This window comes from Nestor notabilis, unplaced genomic scaffold (assembly GCF_000696875.1).
Source record: "Nestor notabilis isolate BGI_N333 unplaced genomic scaffold, ASM69687v1 scaffold2862, whole genome shotgun sequence".
NCBI classification, from domain to species: domain Eukaryota; kingdom Metazoa; phylum Chordata; class Aves; order Psittaciformes; family Psittacidae; genus Nestor; species Nestor notabilis.
The window spans coordinates 203,750-218,080 of record NW_009918608.1 but is presented as its reverse complement, the minus strand read 5'-3'; the positions used below and the strand labels follow the sequence as shown (position 1 = coordinate 218,080).

General features: G+C 36.6%; 1 protein-coding gene across 1 annotated transcript in view; it reads right to left on the bottom strand.

Annotated features, from left to right (window-relative positions):
- Nucleotides 1-836: 836 nt before the first annotated feature.
- The window catches only part of LOC104402019 (follistatin-related protein 5-like), a gene marked incomplete at its 3' end in the record, with an annotated part of 190,619 nt that continues 177,124 nt past the window's right edge, over nt 837-14,331 (bottom strand). The window contains exon 7 of the mRNA XM_010009784.1: nt 837-957. Coding sequence (XP_010008086.1) covers nt 837-957 — 121 coding nt within the window. The remainder of the gene's footprint in view (nt 958-14,331) is intronic.

Here is a 14,331-nt window from a genome sequence, read left to right as displayed (position 1 = left end):
AACTCTAACTATTCTATGATTCTATGAAATACATACAGCAAATGATCCTATTGCTCTGACAGACTTCCTTCTTTTCCTTGCTCCCCAAGGAAACAACATCCAAAATTGTATTGGAAGATACCTCTCCAGTGTCAACTTGAGTAACTATCTGAACAGAGCAAACATGGCCTAGTCAATTTGTTTGGACAACTTTAAATTCATATGAATGATACAGAGGAGTGGAACAACTGTTTAAAACAATCAGAAAAAAAAAATCATATATAGGAAAAACTGCTAGAACGAGAGAGTATTACTGTTCAAGAGAAGGGAAAGACCTATCTTCAGGGCACCAGTAACAACTGCAGTGAAGTTTCGTCCAAGTACAGAGTTCAGGAACGTGGTCCTTAGAACTTGAACAGATGTAGGAAAATGTAAAGACCAAGATTTCAAATCCAGATGTCTTCAGTTAATGTACTAAAATCATGGTTAGATTTCAAAATAATAAATGTGTAAGGTAGTACCTTTTTAAAACTTAGGTTAAATGCAGAACACTTATTCTGCAGATAACACGCTAAAAATCTTTACAAGTCAACAGTTCACAGTGCATACCAAATCCTCTGGATTATTTTTACTCCTTTTAACAATTATTATTCATTTGGAAGTAATAAAGTGAAAATTACTGTACTACATTGTTTTTCATTATTTATATGAGAGCAATAAGAAAAAAAAAAAACACCCTCTTTTCCTGTTAAGCTGTAACACACTGTAAAAAAAGCAAACCAGCAACAAGAGGTCTGCTTAACAAAACCCAAATCCAAGTCTTCTATGAGTTTGGTAATTAGAACATTTTTCCTTACCATTCACTTGGAGAATATGAGTTTGATAGAGCTTATCATAGCCATCAGCATAGCAGGTGTAATTTCCCATATGAGTTGTGGTAACCTTAGTAATGTACAAGGACCCATCATCTCCAAAATCCTACCAAGAAAGATTAAAACCAAGGTTATCATAATTATGCCTGCATCTCTATAGTACTTATGTTCATCATCTTGGCAACAAAGCTGTGATGCAAATACCAAACATCATAAATATGAAATCAAAATAGCTGACAGTAGTCTGAAACCCAAATATTATATTTGTGAATGGTAGAGTTGTTTGATCTTGCCACACACATTGTGTCTGCAAAAGAAAATAAAACTATTATTTTAACAACTAGTTAAACACTGCAGAAGTAATATGTTTGTTTATTTAGCTCTGATAGTTATTTGCAGAGGAAAAGCTGTTCAGGATTGGATATGATCAGATAGAAAAACTAAATCTCTGCAAAATTTACCAAGGCAAGTGACATCCTGTGGAAGTCTGTCATCGTTTGAAATGAGCAGATGCATAAAAAAAATATATCTTTTTTCTTCAACTGAAGTCACAATTTTTAACTCCATCCTTTTATATATATTTAACTGGCACAGAAGTTAGAGTAGAAAATCTGACCCTCATTTGGACTCCCCATTCAATTCTCAATTAATAAAATAGAATTTATAATTTACGACCAGTTGTAAACTATAGCAATTATTGCAAAAATATATGGAACATTTAATAGTCAGTCTTATTTTTCCTTGTTATTTTTCACGTCTGCAAGGACCATGCTAAAATAATAGTCCTAGTCTAGTTTCTTCCAGTACATGTCTCAGATTTTATAGTGCTTGTACAAGTCCAAAGTAGCTTTTTCTACATTATATTTCATGATTTACTTTTTCAAGGACATTTCTTGACAGTTAGTTTGTTTTCAGTCTCATATAACTATCTTTTTACTGTTATATATGCATTGTATTTACATAACAATTATTTGAGCAAAGAACATAAAATAGAAATGTAAAATGATGATAAATGTGTTTTAGCCTAGTAGACAGTTTCTGCTGTAAAATATTTAATTCTGAAATTAAAGTGCGTAACCTATGACAAAAAACATGCAAAACACAGTCTGTTTCAAACTAGGAAAAAGAATGCAGGATCTTGTATGGCATGTAGGTCAGCCCCTGTTCCTGAAGGAAACCTGTACTCTGTAATCATATGCCTAATGTTAATAGATTCTATCATAAACTCAGCTACCTTTCTTGTGTATTAAAAAGCTGTTTCAAAGCTTCTCAATATTCCTATGTTTACAATACAATTTTTATTTTTATCCTAAAATTATTCATGACCAGCTTGTAGCCATTTTATACTCCTTAACATAAATAGCCTCTGAAATAGCCTTTAAAATTTTTAAGTAACTTACAATATCCTTTCCTTGCAATTAACCACAGGATACGGCACTATAAAATATACACATATACACATTACAATTATATGCAACACAAATATTCACACACACATGCTCACACATAGAGCCCAAAGTATCCAACAGGTGTCTGATTCACTAGAATAGGAATAATCACCAAGCTACAATAGCTACGTGCCTCATTAGATTCAGTGATTCATTACAGAAGCAGTGTTGTAAACTGATTTCAGGGATCTGGGGTTCCTGAAGGCAAGTGTTACCGGTAAAGACCACGGCAAAGGAAGCTTTCGGTACATCAGCCTCTTCTACTTATTTTGTCACCAGGTCCTGTGCCCTACTCAGCAGCAGGCTCGTATTTTCCCTACTCTTCCTTTTGTTACTGATACAGCCCTGAAGCCCTGTAGGAGCTCTTCATATCCCTCACCAGATTCAGTTTCAGGGGGGCTTTATCTTTCCTAATCCTGCACATTCAAATGGTGTTGCAATGTTCTTCCTGGGTCACCTGTCCTTGCTTCTGTCATTTTTCCTTTTTATTCAAGGCCTCTGGCTGTCTTCTATTTCCTGTTCATTGCGACAAACTGTTCTTAAGCATACAGGAGGTAGGTGATCCTTAAAAACAAACCAGCTGTCTTAGACCCCTCTTCTTTTCAGCATGGTCTCCTATGGGATTCTTCCAAGTACGTCCCTGAAGAGACTGAAGTCTCTCTCAGTCTGAAGTCAGCTCTCCAGAAATCTAGGTTTATGCTCCTGCTTTTTGCCTTGATGCCTCTTCCTAGGCTCCTTCACTCTACCATCCTGACCTTATATCCACAACCAACTCAAATTCCCCAAATTCACAGAACAGTATTACAGCTTTTAAAAACAGAAAACTCAGCTGTAATATCTCACTCAGGGAGCCTGTAAGCTGCAGAGTAAATGAACTTAGATAAAAAAATATTACTATGTGCTGCCTTGTTCCTGCATTCTATCCTTTGAACATTATCAATGACAAAATACTGAACTAGATTAACCTCTGGACCATGATGACAACTCTTATATTCTTCCATGATCCCATCTACCACTTTCATAAGTTATTTGGATTTATTTTTTTCAGTCCCCACTTCCTAGTTTTAATTCTTTCCCAGAGAACATAATCTCGGTGATTTTATGTTCATATTTCACTCAAGCTGCCTTTCACTATAACATCTTTAGTCTTCTTGTAAATTGAAACGTAAATATGAACCTTGATGAACTTGCCTTAATTTCTCACTTTTTTTCTTTAAATATACTTGAAATATTCAGGGGAACTTTAGGTTAGATATAAGGAAGAAGTTCTTCACAGTGAGGGTGGTGAGGCACTGGAATAGGTTGCCCAAGGAAGCTGTGAATGCTCCAACCCTGGAGGTGTTCAAGGCCAGGCTGGACAGAGCCTTGGGTGACACAGTTTAGTGTGTGGTGTCCCTGCTCATGGCAGGGGGGTTGGAACTAGATGATCTTAAGGTCCTTTCCAACCCTAACTATTCTATGATTCTATGATTGTTAAAAAAACCCTAAACATAGGTCTCACTGTATTCCTTCTCCCAAATATGTTTGGGCAACTAAATTTCACACAGCACAACTGTGCTTCAGATGATTCTTATAGTTGCTTATTAAGAGAAGAAAACAACCCACCTAAAAGTTAACCCATTCGGTAAGACTGCCAACAACCTGCCTTAAGATAACTGTTGCTTTCTGTATTAGCACTTCAGTTACACAGACAATATTCCTACCAAGTCTTCAATATGCCATTATATGTTACCATTACAAAAAATAATAAAAATAAAAAGAAATAAATAATAAAAAAACCTTTAATGCTTACTTTTTAACCTTGATTATATGAATGAATACAACTGGATTTCCTGTCAAAAAACACACCTGAAGAGCTCCAACAATCTTTCTTATTTGATATTTTTTATTTTTACTTCTTTCCAATGTACTTGAGGTGCAATCATCTTTCATCCCCTTACTAGCTAAATACTCTTTCAAAGTGGTGTTGTTCAAGTTATTAGTCGAAGAATGAAGAACATTTAAAAGAACCACACTAGAGGTACTTTTATTCAGCAAATGCCTAATATTGCTGCCTACAATTTTTTGCCTAAGTATCTGTCAAAGGTATTTGTGAACAAAATACGACATAGAATGGAGTGTATTAACATTTAGCTGTTGCAATGCAGTCTGGGGACTTGTTTAATTTAACATTCCTTATGCTAAGTTATTAGATATTGCTTTGAAGCACACTTACCCATTCCAGGCCTTTGTCTAATTCATTATAGTATGATGATATCTTTAGGTACCCTAGCTACTTTCCAAGTAAAAGGATACCTGTGTTACCACTTCTTCCTTCATTTTCATAGAAATCATGGATAAAACATCCCTGCAACTATTTTACTGAGATAGCTGTATTTCAACGGGATTCCCACATGACATCATTTCATTGCTCAGAGAGTTTGAATTTTATGGATGGCTTTTTTGTTTTTCTTGCTGTTGTGCTTTGTTTTCTTGTTTGGTTTGGTTTGTTTTTTTTTTACAACTACAAATGTCGCTAGGTGAGTTCAGTGTTTGGTTTTTTAATTAAAGCAAACAGTTCCATACAAAGAAAACTTAATGTTAAGCAGCTTTGGAAAGGGATGATGAAGTATAAACGGAGTTCTTCAGCACTGAATGTTGACATATATTTAGTGGTTTATAGAATAACTCATAAGCTAAGTCATTGAAAAAGCCTGCACCTGTAGACACACAAGCATAACTGAACCAGAACCTTCAAACATCAACAGCACTGCATATAGAAAAGGGGGGTTTTACCTTTTGAAAAAATACTCGGTTATCCTAAAAAAATTGCTACAAGCTCAATTTTTGCTAAATAGCCTACTGTTCAAATGGTGTGATACTTCTACAATTAAATTGAGAAATTATTTTTGTCATACATAAAAAAAGACAGAATTGAACAATTATTTTAACAATTATTCCACTGCAACTCTATTCTGTTCAAGGACTTGACATTTAAGAATCATGATACGAGTCACGAATAATAAGTAAAGAAATATGGAAAAAAAACATTCGTCAGTGAATCTTTCCTTAGTTGTCTTAGTGTTAATACAACAGAACTTAAAGGTGATTTTTGTTTTTAAACCAGTAATTACTTCCTTCACTTTTATAACTTGCTTTCATATGCTAATGCTTTTCATATGAGAGAGTCTATGATCATTTGCCTGCACTTCTTCATTAACAGCTCTAGAAAGACTGTTGCCAGCATTCTCCCCACTGGAGAATGTATAATGAAACATACTGCTTGAATTTGTTCATCATCATATAGACTAGGATTTATTTGGTTTGTGGTTTTTTTTCACATCTTAGTTAATTTATTATCAATATATTGCTCTCTTAAGTAACTTTTTTTTTTGCTTTGACTAGAAAACCTTGTGTACTCCAAATCTTGACTATTCTTTCATCTAGAGATCACAGTGTTCACATTCACCCTAAAAAACATCTCCCTCAGAATGAAAATTAAAAGTATCATGTCTTCATTTTCCTTTTCATTCAGCGCATCTACACTGTTCCCCCTGCCCAAATCTCATTTCTAACATATAACCAAGAAATCAGATCAGAGAATTTATGAAGTTCAGAAAATTGAATTGGGAATGAAGTCTAGATTTAGGTGGTCCAAAGCTATTATACCCAAAACTGAAAGAGACTTTTTAAAATCACAAAACATGATTAGTCTAGAAAAGGAAGTCTAACTCCCTCACAAAATAATTTCTGATCTAATTCTTAGAGTCCCAAATAACACATAGGTATACCATAGTTGAGTCATTAATGCACATAATTCAGACTGGGGCTTGCTATCTGGGTTTTCCACATTCTGAGTGTTTTTTTCTCTTTGGGAGAGTGTTTACTAGGTTTGGGGGGGTGTGTGTGTGTGTTTGTTTGTTTTCTCATGATAATTTTCTGATCAGCATTTCATCCTCAGCTTTTTACACAGACCCAAATAAAAAGAGATCTATGAACTGGTTAAGAATCTTGGTTTTGAAATTTCCCCTCTGTAAACTCAGTTCCTGGCAGCTGATGAATTCTCTCTGTTTCCTGGAACACTAGAAAGCACCATTGCTTTGTACATAGTAAAAAGGTGATTTTTATACACCAAAGTTTACACTTACACACTTTCAAAAGTACTGATTTTATGGGCCCTGTTTCATATAGGTCAGAAGAAACAATTGATATAATCTTACAGCTTTAACATTTTTAACTTCTAAAAAATTAAAAATATTAATCTTATCTTCAAAACTCCACACTTTGGGGAAGGAAAAAAAAAAAACAACCCAGAAAAAAAAGAAAAGATATCAAGGGCAATAAAGAAGAAAACACAGGAATGAGAACATGAGAATTGAAGATGTGAAATCTTAGTTACGTTATCCTAAGACAGAAAAAAATTATCTTATTGGGTCCTTAATAAATGGAATTAGCAAGCACCAAATATTTTGAATTAATAGCTTTTAGCTTACATATGAAACCTGTATTTATATTTGCAGTCTTTGACAGACCTACAACAAAGAAGAAAATTATACTGGTTGGTATCTTTTTTGCTGATGGTTAATAATGTAAACACTGTAACACTGTTATACTAGCTCAGTTATAATTACAACACAATTTGGGTGTGGGGCTTTTCCCTCCTTGTTTTTAAAAATAAACCTTGATTTTCTTACTGAAAAAGGGAAAAAAAACCCTAGCCTTTGAACTGATCAGGAAAATAATTTGCACCCAAGAATTAAAATTTTGCATTGGTCTGCTAGGGGAAAGCTGCATCAATAATTGCAGCCATCTAGATATTTTCAAAACAGTGGTTGTTTGCTTGTAAAACACAGCCAGTATACACAATCCCATTTTTTTCCCTATATATCCCTCCACCCTTTCTGCATTTATTTCAGTCGACTCATGGAAGTACCAGTAACACTAATGTCATATTTTGTTTATATTTTAGGTATTTATTTTTCCGTATCTGTAACTTGATTTATTACAAGGACACAGAATAAATAACCTTTTACGGGTTAACTGGAAACGTTTTTAAAAATAATTATTGATGTATGCTTGGTTTGCTAGCTAAATTCATCTTAGGCTTTTCATGCTAATGTCCACGTTACAATAACTACTTTTGAAGTAATCAGTTTTTCTCTTCATGCTGGCAGAGTAGTGCAACTCTGCAGTTTGCTACTGCATGTCAGAAAGAAATGAAATTCCATGAAGAAATCTGAGAATGACTGCACTTGGCACAAATCCAAGATTTTTTAGGTTTTCTATCTAATACAAGAGGGAAAACAAAACCTAAACTTCCTAAGCACAATTTTTGCATGCCTTCTCTCAATCTCGTATTTTACAGCTGCAATAAGAACAAATCATGAATGTAGTGTAAATCCACTGCTTGAATAACCAGCCTGACAGAAAATCGTAAATCAAGACAAAGCTTCAAGAAAGAAAGAACATAGTGTAATGTAGTAAGTAGTAGTATAGTATATACAGTAGGAAGTGACAGGATCTTAAAAGAAATGCTATTCTGAAGAATGTAACACCAGACAACAGTTCGTCATTATTAATGCAGGCTAACTTTAGTCAAAGGAAATTAATCTTAGAAAGTTTCTTTCACAGTCAGCTGAGAAAGCTAAAGGTGGCAAAATCCAGTAGATCTGTCTTTGCTCATTGCTTTGAGCTACTGCCTACCTCTCCCTGCTGACCATGAAACAAATTTCCTAGTTATAATTAGACACAGTATTTCACTGATGCCTCTGTTTCTTGACACTGAAGAGACTGGAGAGAAGAAAGGTAGCCTCACTAGTATCACTCTGCTGCCAGTGGAGAAAATGGTGATCATTCAGCAAGTAATTCAGAACATTCAATTAAATCTCAGATTTTGAGGGTCTACGCACATCTTCCTAAGCTTGTCTTACAAATGGTCAATGCAGAGCTCACTCTCTATTATCTCTTTTTAAAAGAAGACTTTGTAATGCATGAGCCCAGATCATTAGTTGACTTGAAGAGGATTTGTCTGTACTCAGCAAATCTGAGAAAAAGATCCTCTGACTATAAATGAATACAATAGCACCATATCTACCTAAATAAGTAGACATGTATGATTTTTCCTTTATTCTCTTTGACACTGTAAGTACTGCAGTTTCACTTCATGAGGAAATAGTAATATCTAATAAATGGTAACATCATTATTCTATGGAAAACATGCAGTAGTCTTGTGGTTTTCAAATTCGGTCAGTTGATTAAAAATTGGTTTTGCCATTTCAAAACCTAATAACGTCACAAGCTTCCTAAGAACCTGAAGAGGAACGACACAGAAAAGAGCCATAAACACCCTCACTGCTAGATCACCAGTGAGAATAACAACTTCATTTTACACGTAGTGGTGTAAAGAGAATTCGGATCTTGTATACGGGAGATATGAACTAGTCATAAGTGACAGCTTTGCAAAAGGATTAGAGCTCTTGAGGATAGCCGTAAAACATCACTAATCTTTTACTTCCAAAAAACCTCTGTAACTTTATGCTATCTTGCTATGAACCTGCAATAATGACTGCTAATTTATTTAGACATTCAAAAACTCCAACTGAGTAGATACAGCTTATTTTAAATGGATATTTCTGCATGCTCTAATACAGCTGTCTTTTTTATTGGCTCATGTTACACACTGAGATCTTCAGAATGACTCATATACCATTTAATTTCTACTCCTTTTTAACAAAACAAATTGTTATATAATCAGATTTAATCAGATAAAGCTATTTGACATGAATTTCTGATATTTTTCAATTTAACATCAGAACCAGTGACATGAATTTATAATTACTCACCACAGTTTATTACAATTCCTCCAAACTATCCTTTTTTTTAAAAATCAGCTTTAAGTGTTGTCGTGGTTTAGGCAGAAATCCTCCATGAAGGCATGGCACTCATCCTTAGCCCCCAGCCAGTAGCACCGTGGGAAGAAGGTGGTGGGATCGGCTTGGTGGAATCAGGGCAGATTTTGGAGGTTGAGGCACAGCCCCTCCTTGGTGGTGAAGGCTCCAACGCCAGCAAAATGGTTTACCACCTTGTCCTGCTGCAGCTGCCAATAGTTCACAGCATTGTATTGGCTGGTCCAGATGAAGGTTGGTGTCTGGTCCTGCACCATGTAGAACATCATGTCATGGATGCCATCAGGGTCCTCATCATAACACTGGGCCTCCTCCTCCTTTTCCTCCTGCTCCTCAGGAGGCTCTGGGATCTCCAGTGAGGGCTGAGCCCAACCCAATGCTGACCCTGGCTCTGGATGCACTGCTACCTCCCACTGCTCATCACCACCAAGATCCTCCTCCTGATCCTCCTCCAGCAGTTTCTGGGTGTCCTGCTGCTGCCCTGAGTGGGTGCCCACCCTGACGATGTTGGAAAACTTCTTCTCCACCCAGCCCCGTGCCCACAGCAGCTTGCAGATGAGGTGGTAGGGGCCCTGCACTGAGAAGATCATCTTCTTGACAGCTGCCTCCACGTGCTGCCTGGCCCTCCTCAGCAGCTCCATGCTGACCAAGCACTGCTGCTTGGTGCTGGCAGAAGCCTTCTGGTCCTGGCTGCCTGAGCCAGGTCTGCCCAGCACAGCATGCACCAGGTCAGAGAGCTTCATGACGGAGTCCCGGCTGCTCTATACCCCTGAGGGGTGCCTCACGGGGTCCGAAGGCCCCACTTCAACTGTTTTTGAAGTTCCCCAACAAAAGTAGGAACAGCTCCTATTACGGCAGTCGCCCCACCCCCCAGCCAGGCTGGGGGGGTCCGTGTGGCAACAAGAGAGTGACTCCTTCCAGCAATGGCCATCGGGTCCACCCTGTCTGTTTGCGGTTGCTATGGCTCTCCACAAGGAGCTCTGGTGTTCCATGGGCTCCCGGGCATTCCGTGGCCCCCCTGAGCTGCTCCATGGCCTCACCAGGCATTCCATGGCCCCCCCAGGGGGTCCATGGGCCCCGGGGAAATTCTTGAGGAATTCCTCTGCCACGATGCTGGTCCTGGCGTTGACAGACAGCTTCATCTCGCTGATCTCCTTGTCGATCTCCTCCATGAAGTGGAAGACAAAGTCCACCAGCTTGTGTTTGTTACAGCTGAACCCAGGACAAGTGTAGATGGATTTATTATTACACTCCAAGCTAGATCAGCAAAAAGAAACTAGCTTTGCCCTGTGCATTTTAGTTGTACCAGATCACATTCCAAGGTGCTATCTAAATGCTAGGATATCCAAAGAAGCAGCCACAGTTTACTCTTCAAGGTGACTTGAGTTAGGGTCGTATTTGTGGAATAAGCTTGGCAAGAGCATTTCCCATTTCTACTTTCTTTAAACATTTTTTACTTGCAGGAAAGTAAAAAGAAATCACTGAATGCTTCCTAAATTTTCCTGATTCTAAACCCATCAACTCTTCATATTTACACTGGGATAAGATTGACTTTCTTTTTAGTCACCCACCTTACAAGCACTTTTGTTTTATATTTATAAAGTTTATTTAAGTTTTTCATCTTCATATTGCATAAAATACTGGGTTTTAGGTTTGGTTTCATGAGTACAACCCCCATCTCTTATGTTGACAATAATCCATACCTTTGGTTCTTGAACTGCTCTCATCTTAATGTGACAGAAATCTTATTTCACAGAAACAAATTTCTGCAGATGTTTCTTTACAAACTTAAGAGAATCTACAAACAATTAAAAAATAACCCTTCAAACTTTTTTATTACTAAAATATCCATCCAATTTTCATCCAGTCCATCCCATATATTTCTGAACTCTTCAGGAGTGAGACAGACAGGCAGGAAGAGTGTCTTCAAGCTTTATGCAGTCTGCAAAAGCTCTGCGGGATAAATCTAGTTTTATTACAAACTACTCTTTGTACATGTGATAAACCAACCACTGGGCAACAAAATACCTTGTCAAACATATACAGCTTTCAAATATTTTGCAGATAAAACTATCTAAAACAAAAAATACAGAGATCAGTAGGGAATCTCCTAGTATGTGGTAGCTAAAGAGGAGATACAGGGAAAGGAAAAAAAAAAAAAAAAAGAAAAAATAAACCTAGTAACTTCAAACCTGATTTTGAAAATCAGAATGATCCACTTTCTGTTATTCTCAGGCTACAAAGCAAGAAAGAACAAAACCAAAAAAGCAAATCATAACTTGGATAGTTTTCCTCAAGATGATCTCTCGTTTTATATGCAGCATCAATGCCTGATCTCCAGACAACAGTAGAGGGAAAACAGGGCTAGTAAAACACATGACTTGGATTATTAGTATGGTGTCATTGTGTCAGTTAGTTATCAAGTATATAGTACAATAAAAGGAAATATACATGCTTAGAAAGACTTTGAGTGGAATTCCTATACAAAAGGTTTTTTTAAGGCACACACCTGAGTATATACAACAAAGTCAATGATCCCTGTCCACTGCCATCTTTTGCTCTTGGCTTATAAAATCAAAGCATTGACAGCCTGAATGGTAGCACAGAAGCTTCACTTAACAAGGGTCTAGCCCAGGCTGACACACTCAATACTCATAAGAATATTTTTCTTAGAGCATTTTAGGGAAACAGCAAATCCCAGTCAATCTGAACTAAGCAAATGAAGCATTTAGTATGAATTACATTAATAAAAAACTTGAAAACTGAGACAATTTACATTGAATACCAATCTTAGTTATCTGCAAGCATCACACAAATATTGCCTTTGCTCAAACTGCTAATGCAACCTTACATGTTCGTCAGTCTAATCTTTTATCACAAGAAAACTTTACTAGGCCAGATCAATTCCTTGATGTCAAAGAAGGACAAGACAGTTCACTGGCAGCTCGAGGACTACTGAAACCACTAAAACTAATTACATAGGGACATTTTTTCCTTTCCCTTTTCCCTTTTCTATGTACATGAATTTTTATAACAATTTTTAGTGATAGCCTTTGTATGTTTTGGTCATGGTTCCTGATCAGGTAAACTGCAAGCTGTTGCAAGAAGATGCTAGCGCACAACAAGACAAATTACAGTGTTCAGAAAACTGTCCATAAAAAAAAAGTTTCAGCATGTGGTGGTACTTACAAACATATTTTCCAGAGCTGTACCAAGTATGATGTCATTATTTTACTAATATGAAGCCAAGATATTATGAAGAAAGTTAATAAGCCTACAGGTATCTAGTAATTTCATGGTTGTTCATACACAACTACAATAGCTGAATGTGGAACTAATAAAATTTCGTATTTTCTACACATTATGGCCAGTAAGATATTGTGCTTTTTCTTTCTGGTATACATCTCTCTGTCAGATCTAGTCTGTCTTCGAGTCACAGAAATGAAGATGGACATTCCCGATTTCCTAAAGTGATTGTGAATAAGTAACCATCAAGCAAGCACTATGTCATTGCTGTACAGATGCTCCAAAACCTGTAAAAACGTGTGGTTGTACCAACGGTATTACCTGCAAAGCATTGCCAAAACGAGAGTCAGTAGAAGACAGAGGAGCAAGCATAACAAAAGACAAAAGAAGCACAGCTGAGAATAGCCAGAAGGAGACAGTAGAGAGGACCATCCTCAAGACTTTCTTCAGCTCTGAGTTGAAGTGACCAGATGATGGATGGAGAAAGAGCACCACTGCTTTATTGAGCAATTGTTCCCAATGTTTTCAATGCTTCAAGGTTCTCATGATCATGACATGTGAATTTATCACAGTATTAATCATGGTAAATGTAAAAAATAAAAATTATTTAAACTCTGTAAACTGTACTACAGTTAAATTTCAGTATTTTAGCTATATAGATGTGAACTAGAAACAGAAACCTGTATGAAAATCAAGCAAAACTACAGGAACTATTAAAAGTACTGACAGGTAAAGGCATTGCCAGAATTCATACTAAATTTAGGGAAACTTTTAGTTTATTTTACCTCTCTGCTTTAACAGAACAATGAAAAAAATTTGGGCTGTGGATACAAATGTTACTTATATCAAAATAAAATAGTTCTGAATGCAAGCTTTTGAAAAGCAGCTCTAGATTATCAAGATACCTAGATCAAAATGGTATAAAGATGACAGGGAAAGGAAGGATACACAGGAAGGTGATAACATTTACATATGACAAAGAACATGAGATGATGAAATGGAAATCAGTCTGTAATCAATCAAGAAAATTTAGATATTAATGGATACATGGTACTGGGAGTATGGGTAGACAAATCACTCCGCACAGAGAGATCTTAAATGTCATCATTTGAAAATCATGGCAGACATACCATCTTCTGTTGTAATCTTGCCAGAGCTCAAAACTTAATCAAGCTTGATCTGAACAAGTAGTTTGCTTCATGACACTTTTGCAGGTAGCAGTACTGGTGATTTTACAGGTTCGTGGCAATTTTCTTTTTGAGTCAGTACTGAATCAAAACCTTGGTATGCTTCTGGAGGATTTTTTTTTTAAACTACTATTATTTTTGAAATATTACAAATTTTAAAATAATATAATTTTAAAATATTATAAATGCCAGGCGAGCCAAACTCCCAATACATCCTACCTATCTCAATTCTTCCTCCTGGGATGCCTGGAAGCGGCACAAATAGTTTCTTTTCTTGGTGTTTAAGCAATTGTGCCTCTCTCCAGTAAGACAGACTCTTGGCTATCAAAGCACTTTTGTTACTGATGATGTAGCCCTCCTATTTAATGTACTGTAGTGATGATTTGAAAGTCAGGGCTGTGAGCCACAGGAGGCCATTATTAACAAAGCATCTTTCTCATGCTTTTAAGAAGGATTGACCTTTCCTGCTAGCTGTAGACTAGTCCAGGTTGCTCTTTTGAGAATTCTTTTGTAAAATAATAACCCAGAAAGCTTAGTATTCTTTTTGCATCCTATAAAACTCTCTCAAACGATTCTCATCAAAGCTATGGAAAGCATTAAGTCTAGTAGGATTGCAAAAGTACCGCAAAATGACCTGGACAACTTGGAAAAATAAGTTTATAGCTAGTAATAAAAGCATAAAGAAATGATGCTGGTTTTCACTCAGCTGAGGGAA